The 12,281-nt window shown below is 33.1% G+C and overlaps 1 protein-coding gene across 10 annotated transcripts in view; it reads right to left on the bottom strand.

The window, feature by feature from the left end:
* Window positions 1-12,281, bottom strand: part of CSNK1A1 (casein kinase 1 alpha 1) — a 43,492-nt gene that overhangs the window by 10,692 nt on the left and 20,519 nt on the right. For 8 of the 10 annotated variants that reach the window (XR_005054706.2, XR_005054707.2, XM_036994012.2 and 5 more), the window contains exons 4-8: window positions 11,879-11,977; window positions 9,390-9,473; window positions 4,818-4,957; window positions 3,634-3,712; window positions 2,606-2,680 (exon numbers count right to left, since the gene is read on the bottom strand). Coding sequence is in view for 7 of the 10 variants with exons in the window: in XM_036994012.2 (XP_036849907.1) it covers window positions 2,606-2,680; window positions 3,634-3,712; window positions 4,818-4,957; window positions 9,390-9,473; window positions 11,879-11,977 (477 nt within the window). In the remaining 3 variants the exon portion in view is untranslated. The remainder of the gene's footprint in view (window positions 1-2,605; window positions 2,681-3,633; window positions 3,713-4,817; window positions 4,958-9,389; window positions 9,474-11,878; window positions 11,978-12,281) is intronic. The other 2 variants (XR_005054708.2, XM_073230904.1) reach the window with 1 other exon arrangement.

Below are 12,281 nucleotides of genomic sequence, written 5' to 3'. Positions count from 1 at the left end.
GTTTTTTTGGTATGCTTGTTTTAAATCTGTTCTTGCTTCCTTTTGTGAACATACCCTTTTCCTACGTTACCGATTCTGGTTTGACTATCAGCCAAAGGGCCTTGCTTTCCCTTTCAGGATTGAGAGTCCGTGACCAAATGTCATGTCAATCAAAAAACAAAACTATGTACTGGTAAGGATGCTGGGAGAAAGCAGGTCATGTTTTTCAGTGTCATCACTAGCTGTAAGAACAAGCAAGCCCAGAGTAACTGATGGCCACCTTTGTCTCCATAGAGGCAAAGTCTGCAAATGAAGCTAATACAGAAGAAAACAGCTAACAAATTTAGAAAGCCAGACAACGTTCTTTGCCAGAACAGGACAATGAATGGGCACTTTCTCCACTCTGAAATAATTTTTTTAAAAAGGACATAGTCTATGCCTATATAAACAGAAAAGTAGAATCATTAAGAGTGCAATCATAAAGCAACTATTGTTGTGATACAGATCAATCCAATGTTTCATCATGTGAATAGAGTAGGTTTGTCTTCACTTCTCTGTTATCATACTGCAGTCATAACACATTCTGCTTTATTCCATCAACTATGTATTGCAAGCATACTTCTGTTATTTCCAACCTTTCATAAGCTTCTGAATAGCTGCATAATATCTGAACTCATGAATATATAACTAACCTGTTCTCTGTAACTGAACATCTGAGGGATTGCAATTTTTCCTCTACTATAAACAATACTAGTGAGTATGTTTTACTAGTATGTTTACTAGTAAGTAAAATTTATGTTCAGTTTCTTAAGATTCTCAAAGATGTATATAAACATTTTAGAGGCTATAGATAACCTCTAACCAAAAGAATTTTGCCATCAGGAATGTAGAAATGCTAAGTATTTAGACAACAAAAACCTCTACATCTCTACCCTCAAATAATGCAGATGTGAAGAGAAGTTAAGAGAGGCAGTCTTCTTTAGCATCTTACTATGCTGATGACAGCAATGGGGGAGAATGAGGGGGTGAGAATGCGGGGGTGAATGCTGAAACCACAATGTTGTTCATGTGAAACCTTCATAAGACCATGTATCAATGATACTTAAAAAAAAAGAAGAAAGAAGAAAGAAATGGGAAAAAAAGAGGCAGTCTTTTCCCACCACCTTACAATTTTGAGAAATTTCTCACATCCACGTCAATGGATATGCTTGCAACATGTATTTTTATTGACTGCACTGATATAAACAGATTTAATTTCTACAAAGCACTTCTATGAGGTAATGAATGTATTGCACATTTTTGTTTTTGTAAACTCTTAACAGGACTTCAAATTTTTTAATATACACTCATGGTCTGTATTAAAGGTAAGCCACATTTACCAAATGAACTTGCATTTTATATTATTACAAATGGAATTAAACAACCACAACTGAAGATCCAATAGTGTACTTCATGAACTGCCACCTTGTAAGAATAGGTAAAACCATAACAAAAGAAAAACTACCAATATCGTAAGTTACAGATTAAGTACTACCATTGGACCATGAGACTGAAAACAATCTCACTACTTAACAGTAATACCTTCACTATACCCTGAATCAATTATATGTGGCTAATCCAGTTTACAACTGCTAGATCATAATGAAGATGTACACAAGCAGACAAAGATGTAAAGTCTTCCTTTCTCTTCCTGTAAAACTTGCTGACTTTTCTGATAAGCCAAATGAATCTTACCATTACATGGAAATAGTGTATAGAAAATAGGATGTTTTGCTTCCTGAAGTACACAGATTTTAAAGTTACTTGGGTATGCTATATGAACATTTTATTCATTAACCTGAAGTGTATTTCATGATTTGAAACAAACCCCCAAGAGTCTCAGAAAAGATCCCCTCCTTTATTATAGATACATAGAAAAAGGAAAGCAAATTTGTGGAAGGGGAGATACATAAAGACATCACCATTTCCCCACTTCCACAAAGTACTATTTCAACTCATGTTGATTTCTCCCTTCTATGCAATTATATACTATTTTTTAATTACTTCAGGAATGTAACTATTATCTCAAAGATGAATGTGGTCTGCTTTCTATGGAAGAGACCATATTTATCCTTTATGACAAAAACACCACCCCACTCTTAACTCATGTGTCTCTCTGTGAAGTTTGAAATTTCAAAGAAATGAGCCTGATTCAAACTCATCTACATCTTCCGACATTTGCTATTTTGGATGGTTTTGATCTGCCTGTCTTTGTTCCCTAATTCCTTGATGTGCCAACTGCTGATATCCTTTCTTTTCTGGCAACAACTAGGGATAAGGAAAGTATTTCTTAATTTTTCTCCTAAGATGGTGAGGTTCTAAAAACTTCATCTGCCCTCTTACTTTTTCTCTAATTTTTAAATATTACTGGGGCCCAAAGAAACCAGAAACAAAACAAACACTTAAATGACTCCCATGTTCCAGCCATCTTTAAAGATACTTAGAATTATTAGAAAGGACATTTAAATGATAAATAACTAGCTATCTAGTAAGATGTCCAAGTTCCAGGGCTGGCAAATAAAATGTTTTTATTCTTGTCATTTACATTTAAAGCAAAATAAAACAAAAACTCACCATGCACACTTACCTTACATAAAACTTCAACAGGAGTGGACATTTTCTTTTCACTAATCTTTTCATATTTCTGTTTTTTTGTTGCAGCCTGTGAGGAAAATAAGAATCAAACCACACAGACATACTCAAGATTACTGAGAACCTTACTAGCTTAACATTTTAAACATAAACTTGAGAAACCATAATCTAGAATAAAAGAGAAATCTAAGTATATCACATCTAAAAATATTTCCCCCTAAACTCTTAATTTTTATGAGTTTCTACTTTAAGAACATTTTTACCTACTAGGGAAGGGTGAGTCTAACAGGAACATCAAGATATATGATTTAAGTAAATTTGGGTGGAGTGAAATTTGAAATGAATTTTCGTAACCCATATTCAACACTCAAGGAAGGAATAAGAGGAAAAAAACATCAGTAACTGGTGTTAAGTAAAAATATTTTTCCTATGTAAAAATATTTCTAAAAATATATATATACCTACACAAGCACTGAACAGATTTGTCAATTTCACAAGTGCTCAATGCAGGGACCATTTTCCTTTAAAGGACCAATAAAGTATCAAAATAGTCATTAGATTCTAGGACATACTGATTATTAACACACGAACACAAAAGTAATGCTGAAACTCCTATGTAAAAGAAACAAGATGTTACAGTAATTAGATAATAGATTAAATATTACTGGAAAACGTTACTTTACTGAAGTGTGTATTTCAACACACTGGCAACACATCAAAAGAGAAAGTCTTCACTGTTCTTAGTCTGTATCAACTTCCATCCAGATAGAGGTACTTACTGGTCACCAATGAATACCTGCTCACTGTCCCAAAACAACTGTTCGGCTGTGACTGTGGGATCCTATTAACTTATTTCTTATGAAAACGATCAGATTTTATTTTCACAATAAAAAGTAAAAATATGTTCAAGTTAATTCACTCTCAAAAACCCTCGTATTTTGAAAGAGACCTTAAAAGTCATCTCCAGTATGTATTTTTACTCTTAAAACAAAAGAAAAAACTGCTAACATGAGTATGGTTTACCTTCAGTCCTTGCCATGGCAGGCTGGTTCTATTAAAATACATCAAAACATATCCTAATGATTCCATGTCATCTCGGCGACTAGAAAAGAAAATGTACATTTATGAGCTAGGATTATTATGGAAAACATGTGAAAGCTAAGAAGAAATTTTTCCAAGAGAGAAGAGAGAATTGGTGTCTTGTGCAAGACGGTAATTAGTTAAGGCAAAAAAGAAGTTCATGAGTTACTTCTAACAAAATTTTCTCATAGAATCCAAAATTATAAAATCCAGCAGTCTTACAATTTAATTTTTAAAGAAAAATTTAAAAGATTCAGCTAAACAACTTTCCAAATGAGGTTAATGATGGTGGAAGAACCAAGTAGGACATATAAGATTTGTGAAGTTCTTAAAAAACTTCAGGACTGCTGAAAGAAATTAACATTTTAAAGCTAATTAAACATTTATATGAATATACACACACACATACATACAAATTCAGACACATAGATTTATTTAAGGACTGGCAATACTTTGGCCTACAGGAAATGTGAAATTATAGCTTAACCAGTAGTATTCAGATATTCATGGGTATTTCGGTACTTCCTAAGCTTAAACCTGGAAGAATATCACTTGTTATTTTTACATTTGTTTTAAGGAGCAAAACTTGGTTGATAAAAGATAAAGGAAACATGAAAAACTAGAAAAAAATAGAGAACAGAAGAAATAGAGCATTATAACAACATTTATGTAAAACAAGTTCCTATTAATAGGAAGGAGTGGAAGAGTAGAATATGAAACGGTGCACCCCCTTTTGGTTCACATGGGCTGATAGTATTTTCTTTGTAAAAATTACTAAAACCTTCTTCCCCAATATTCAGCTTACATCACTAAAATATAAAAAGCCCAAGTTCATCATTAAAATATAATTTTCAGCTTCAAAAATAAACATCAAGATAAAATTGAATTTATGCTTCTAACTTTCCATCATGCAACATTTTCTCCCCAAGAGATAATCACCAACCAAGAAAACAGAAGGCCTCAATTTAATTGCTTCTCTGCACTGGCTAAAGCAATAGCTATGAGATTCATGAGTATCCTTCAAATTCTTTAATATCTTTAAATATTATAAGAAACTATAGTATTCCCAAAACCCATTAATGGCTTTTGCTATGGAATTGATAAACACATTCAATTTTCAAACTTACCTCTGTTCAATACCAAGATGTGCATTGATGCTGGCGTATCGGGCAGTGCCAGTGAGATTTTTATCTTCTCTGTATGGTATGTGTTGCCTTGTCCTGTTGTCTCTGTACTTTTTGGCCAAACCAAAATCAATAAGGAATAACTTTAAAAGAAAATAAGGAGACATTAGGTTTCCAACCTTGTTCAATTAAACTACTCATTAAGTGGCATCTATTCTATTTTTTTCAATTATATCAAGATAAAGTATCATAAAGAAAAACAAGTAACACTCCTCATGAACAGGCTTTTACTAGACCTCATCAATAATCAAGTTTAAAAAATACAGTGAATTTATTGCACTTGTCTAGCTTGGATTAACACATAGTCTACAGGCACACACCTGATCATCTACATTTGCTCTCTTACAACACTAAACTATGTTTTCTACCTTTATCTTGCATCTACCTACCACTTCAGCATTTTATTAAAAATAATAATAACAATAATAATAATAATAATAATAAAGGGAGAAATGTGGGATCCACATATAAATCAAGTATAAAAATCAAACGAATATTCATATTTGACCTGATTATAGTTCATAATGCGTGATCAAAACCGAAAGTTTCTGTGATGAATGCCCTTGTACTGTTCACCATGTAAGAACTTATTCACTATGTAAGAACTTGTTCGTTATACTTCAGAAGATTGGAGACTGACGGGAATTAGGCCTGGGGTGGATTAATGATTGTGCATTGAGCATTGACTCCCCTATACAGAATTTTATTGTTGTTAACAACCATTTGATCAATAAATATGAGAGATGCCTTCTCAAAAAAAAAAAAATACAGTTAAAGCTTAAACAATTTCACAGGCTCAGTTCATTATCACTCAGAAGCCCATCTCTAGAAAAGTAGTGAAAACATGTATACATGCTTGATAGTGGAGTTGACAAGTGTGCTGTATGCCATAATGAAAACTGACTTTCTGTTACTATTGGTAAGCAAGAATGAGGTTTCAAAAACTAGACATAAGCTATCTGACTTGTCCATTCTTCAAAGGCCATTTGTCAGATTCCAACAAAATGCTCATTATCTAAAATATGACAATTCTGAAAGTTTGATATTGACAACAAAATAAAGACATTATTAACAAAAAATAAGAATTCTTAAAACAAGCATGAATTACATTCCTACTACTTCCTACTTATGTTTATGCATGTGATCAGGTTAAACTTCTGGAAAATATAACAAGTTGATATGAATTCTTAAAAAAGCACTTGGTATTTATTTAAATCAAGGTGACTTACAATTAGCTTAAATGAGCTAACTAAAACCCAAACTAGTATTTTAGAACAAGATGTTTAGTGCTGTCCCATTGACATGGTACACGGGGAGCAGGATAGTTGTTAATAATGTAGCTAATTTTTGAAAGTAATTCAGGTTTACTCTCCAAGATTAAAACCCTTGAAGAAGGAAAAAACAAAACCATTTTTAACCAAAAAAATCCAAAGTATATTCATATTTACCTACCTTCTAAAGCAAAATAATCTTTACTTCAAATTTTAGCCTCTACCATAAAATCACTTATTAAGTTAGGTCTGCAAACATTATTGAGCAAGGCAGGTCATCTATGTGCCTTTACACTATGTAGCACTAGACTATTTTTCTAGTTACATCTAAATATCGTAGTTCTTCTTTCCATTAGGGCTGATATTGTGTCCCTCCTGCCAGTTTATAATCTGTGATGCATTGGGAAACCCATCACACATATAGCCTGTTAGGGCTTGTGTCCAAAAATAAAGCAAGTTATCGATTTAGGTGAAAAAGCTACAACGAAGTACCTCCCTTAGGATGAAAAACCACTTATTTTGGGCAGACACTGTAACTAGTTTACACTCTACATACACTGGATGGGAAAGACACTGAGCTGTGAGCTTGTGTAGCCATGCTAACAATGAGATACTTATTTTCACTTTGCCTACTACAAAAGATTAAATTTTTAGTAAAATGTAATTGGATAATGAAAGCTCTCTAATAAAATTAATCTCACTTAAGCAATACAGTTTTTACAGTAATGAGAAAGTATTATAAAACACTAAGAGAAATAAAGCTCACAATCTTAGTTTCTCTTGATATGAAAACCAGCTCAGTACACAAATAGTGAGTGAAATACACTTCTGTTAATCAAAACAAAAATATGACTTAAGTTCTGCAGATTCACACTGAAAAGAAAACCTGGGGAAAACAAACACAAAAGGACATCCAGCTTCATGGTATTTAAAAAATACCCCTAAGAATTACGTGGGTTTTAAAGAGATCAGGAACTGACTCTCCTTGTAAAGCATATTTTCCATATATTTATATATTTAGTACAAATATATAAACATATTAATAATGTAAATATATTGAGTAAATATATATATTCAAATATAAATATATATTATAAATTAAAATAAATATTTAGTACTTCAGAAATATATTTTCTTTCCTTTAGTACTTCAAAACGGAGAGAACAGGAATAACTGAAATTATTATATCTGATAGTTTCTTTCATTTCTAAATCTACATTCAGTAGCTTCATTAGCAACTCAATAACCAGACACTTTCTCACAACTAAAAGACTGCGTGGTACAAACTCAGTGTTCCCAGAGCTCTTTCCTCCACAAATATAAAGGACAAAATCTAATGTTTTAAGAAAACAAAAAGCATACAAAATTATCTCCCTAAATATCTCAATCTCTAATATCAAAATAAAAAACTACAAAGCAAATAAATCAATTTCAAATTTTCTCATAAAAACTGAAAATAATGAAAAGTAATGTCACTGCTAAACATAGGTATCTTAAGAGAAAACAACTTTAAGGAAAACTATTAAAAAATGTTTTAATCTGTTGGCAATCATGATCTTCTAATACCTATCAATCTTCAGTAGCTCTCCATGCGTTGAACTTAAAAATAAATATAAACATATAATGGGAGTGTTTACACGAAACCACTTGATACCAAGGACATAACCAAACAGCCACAAATATGTAAAAGAACCAAGCAGGGAATAGTGTATATTCAGTAAGTCATTCAGTATAATGTATTTTATAGGTTTGCATATGCAAACCTCCTTGGTGGGTCAAATTGCTTTTCTGTAGATTTTAATTACATGCCCTAAGTAAAATGTGTGCCTGTTTCAAAGAACGTAGTGTATTCTTCAAAGGCATGTGGAAATGAGTTAATGCTGGGTGACTTCCTTCAGCAGTGCATTTTCTTCAGAAACACTATTGCCAATTTAGTTTTTAGTATTTGCAGCAACTTCATTCCTAAGCAGGGGTAACATTCCCCTGCCTTTCCAAAAAATTCACAAAATCACTTTTCCTTACAACCCAGCTAATCAGTATGTAGAGAATATACACAATTCAATTATTTTATGGAAATTAAATGATTATGCTACAAAACATAAGAAAAATTTATGAATGAATGGTTAAGTAAAAAGGGGCACTCTGTCTTACAATGTCCCCAACCAAGATCTGGTCACCACAGTTGGTTTTTCTTTGTGAGTAAAAATAAATTTGAATTTCTGAAACCTTTTTAACAGCAGAAGGTGGTCCCTAGAATAATACTGGACGGCATGGAAAAAGGTCACTGATTATGCAGATGATGCATATGGTAATTACCAGATGATAAATGTGGTAAATACAAACTACAAAGGATATTCACGTATCAAATACAAATTTTTTCTTTTCTGATTACTGATGCTAATACTTCCTTCTCAGTGTGTATTAAAAAAAAAACCCACTATTTTCCCTTGTTTGTCTGAAAATTCATACAGCAAGGAAGCAATTTAACTTCTACAGAACTAAAAGAAAATGTGAAGAGTTTTGCTTACATTAAAAACATATATTTAGATAATTATTGGGGTGTTTATCTAGCCTGCCAAACACTAAAACAGATTATGTAGTCATTTATCTTATGCATTATTAATGGTAACTGTTTGGTAAGTGCTCATATGTTATTGTTATAAGTATTAGATGCAATGTCTTCTAATTACAGAACATCTAATGCTTTTTAAACATTTTATGCCATTTGGTTGAAACAGAATACAGATTGAGATAAATCAATTCTTCCTTAGAAACACTAGATCTGAAATCTGATCTACACCTATCTCAAGTTAATTAGGGGAAGAGAGCTGCAGCAGAATATATTCATCATACAGATGATCCAACGAACTGAATTTAGATATATTTCAGACATTAAGTTCTGCAACTCCAAGTATATTTAAAAATACTAAGTTTATCTCAAGTCTACCATTAGGTAAAGAATTTCAATACTAGACTAACATACCATTTCCTCATGTGGATGTTTGAGCTAAACATAATCCTGTTTTCATTTACATTTTCTTGAAACTTCATAAACTTTAAGCAAAAGCCAGAAATCTTAGTAATGTTATATGTTTGCCAAGTATGTCTGAATAATGCCAACATAAGAGGTGCTTGAGCAAGATCTACATTCTCCAGAATTAAAACAAAACAAAAATACTCAAACAATAAAAAAGAAAAGCACATGAATTTGGGATTGAGGTTGGAATAGGAGACAGTTTCAGACCTGGTTTAATCCTGAGAAAGATGGGTCCTGAGAAGTACTAACAGTCATGCTTCTTTTCCTCTTCCCCACTGGAGATTCTAAACACTAAACAGACAATAGAGGGTGGCAGTGCATCAAACAGTATTGCTTACATTGCAACAATGGCCGGCGCAGACAGGCAACACCGAGGCATTAGAGAAAGAACAGGGTAGCCAAATGCCATCCTTCTTCCACCAAGCACTATAGCTTCTCAGTTTTCCAAGTAAGAATCACATGCTCAAGAACATTTGAATTCTGGAAAATACTCAGGTTTTTAATGCCACTATACTGTGCCACTGCCTGAATCAGGGATAGCAATGGTGACATTTGGCTCTTTAATTTTTTAATCAAAAATGGGAAATTTGGATCTGCAATCTTTGGTAACACAATCTGCCCTTTCCCCCAAAAAAGACTGTACAATGGAAAAAAATCTTCAGTAAGGAAGAGGTAGAAGGCATTTAGTCACCTTAAAATTTATTTTCATAAGCATGCAGGACTGATTACTGGAAGAGATGAGCAAATTCACTAAGATTGGAGTGGCCACTCCTAAATATCAAATTCAGAACAGTCTTTCAGATAAGAAATTTGACTTTAAAAATCAACCTCAAAAGCCCCCCAAAACTTTTTTCTCATGAATAGAAAACTACTGGAACAAACTGACCAAAGAATCCAGTCTCATACAACTGGCATTTTTCAAACTACAATACAGAAAACACTAAAAACCAACTATATATATATATATATATATATATATATATATATATAGACAAAATACTAATCTAAAATAATGTTCAAGAACAACATTTAGAATCTGAATCTTAGTTAAGTAAAACACTGCACTTCTACCCTCGGGTCTCTCTCCATCTGTGTAACAGCAACCAGCTCCACAGTATTTTTTCACCTCTCTGAAGAGGACACAAGATACTAAAAAAAAGGTCTGCCACACTGGGCAATTTGGACTTCCTGACACAACTATGTAATTAAACAAGATATTTGTAAGGGGGAAAAAAAGCAAAGAGGTAACTATTATCTAGGCCATCATTTATTTTTAAGGCAAAAACCATGTACTGCAACATCAACATGCAGAACAGAGATCTCATGAAGATTAACGGGTCTTTAGTGGGGAAGAAAATGGGAAGGAGAGGGCTGGGGGAACAGCCAAAAGACTAGGGTTAAACTTACAAAACTGCCCCAAAAATTAAGACCAGTAAAATTTTTTCCAATTACCAGGTTTTACATTATCAATTAAGAACCCGGATGTGTCAAAGGGAGAAGCCACATATACTTTTCTAAAACTGCAAGTTGGGAATGGAAAGGTAAGTTATGTGTAGATTTAAATGCCTTTCATTGCTTAAAGCTCAGCTTTCAACAAAAAAATTTAATTTCCTAAAACGTGGTCAGACCAATATCATCTCACACATTAACAAAAAAACACCAGTTCTAATGGTAATGGCTCCAAGTTGGCATTCATACAGGCAAACAAAGGTAAACATTTAAAGCTAGATCTAAAACCACCAAACATTTCCTAATGGTAAATTTAATAAAACATATGGGAATCTTTCTTCCAAAAACAGAACTAAAAACACAAAAACCAAAAGCCCCCAGTTGTCCTGAAGTTGAGAATTTCTATCAGATCATCAGATCGGAACATGCTTAGTGCATTGCCAATGCTGCCTGTCTGCCCGAGCTCAACAGTGAATCAATACATAAAGCAAGTCACTCAATAAAACTAATCATTGCGGAAAAGATTTCAACACAATTAGTTTCTAACTGCAATCATGCGTCACTAGCTAAAACCCAATCACCCCCTTAAGATCATTCTGAGACCCCAATTAACACTGATTTTGTTAGGCAAATGTTCATTTCATTTGACTATTTTCCTTTGAAAGGGGGAGGATGGGTAAAACCACCCAACTTGGCACCCAAGTAAGAAACTGTCGGCAGCTTTTGTAGCAGGCCCCAAAATTATCCTTTTGAATACACAAATTCAAGGACTGAAGAATTCTCATTATCAACCATGCTCAGTCAGCAAATGTTAACGCCATGGTGACAGATGGGTCAGTGGCTCCCACGCTGGCACAAGCACAAATTATTACAGAAACCCAAACTTCAGAGACAAAGGTTAAAATCTGATTTTAGCATTCAGGAAGAAAAGTATATGGGGTTCTTTCACTATTCGAATGAATGGAAAAACAGACAGAATTGTTGAATAAGTAACAAGTGACTACATAAAGCCCTTGGGAGTTTTATATCTCCATATAGATAAATAACCTTGGTTGGTTAAGTTGGAGAGAATTTATTTCAAGTTACTACGTTAATAGAGTTAGCTGATTATCCTTCTAGTACAATCTTTCAAAGCAATTATCCATAGCAAATTCAATTTACTATGACTTTTTAAAGATTGGAAGTTTACCAAAGCAATTATTGGTATTTTACTCTTTGTTCTTTCATGCAAAGAACATTTGACTAACCTTATTACAGTGACGCCCAATACCCATTAGGAAGTTATCTGGTTTAATGTCTCTGTGTATAAAATTCTTTGTATGCACATATTCGATTCTACTGATCATCTGGAAAAAAAAAATAAGGGAAGAAATAATTAAGTGATGAAAGAAAACAACACAGTAGTTCTCAATTATCTTTAATAATTTTAGAGTTCAAAAAGACAGTGCAACACAAAACTAAATGAGAAGAGCAACCAGCATCTCCATTTCTCTCTAGATTGATGGGGAGATCTAAGCATAAACCTGCAGCATACTGTGGCTTATTTTTCCAGTAATAAGAACAGTAACATAACAGCATGTAATCTGATGGGAAGAGTTGGTTCTTACAATTAAATTTATAAAGTACTAAATTTAGAGTTGTTTCAGTTGT

Source organism: Manis javanica, chromosome 1 (genome assembly GCF_040802235.1).
Source record: "Manis javanica isolate MJ-LG chromosome 1, MJ_LKY, whole genome shotgun sequence".
NCBI lineage: Eukaryota > Metazoa > Chordata > Mammalia > Pholidota > Manidae > Manis > Manis javanica.
This window is presented reverse-complemented; position numbering and strand designations above follow the sequence as displayed.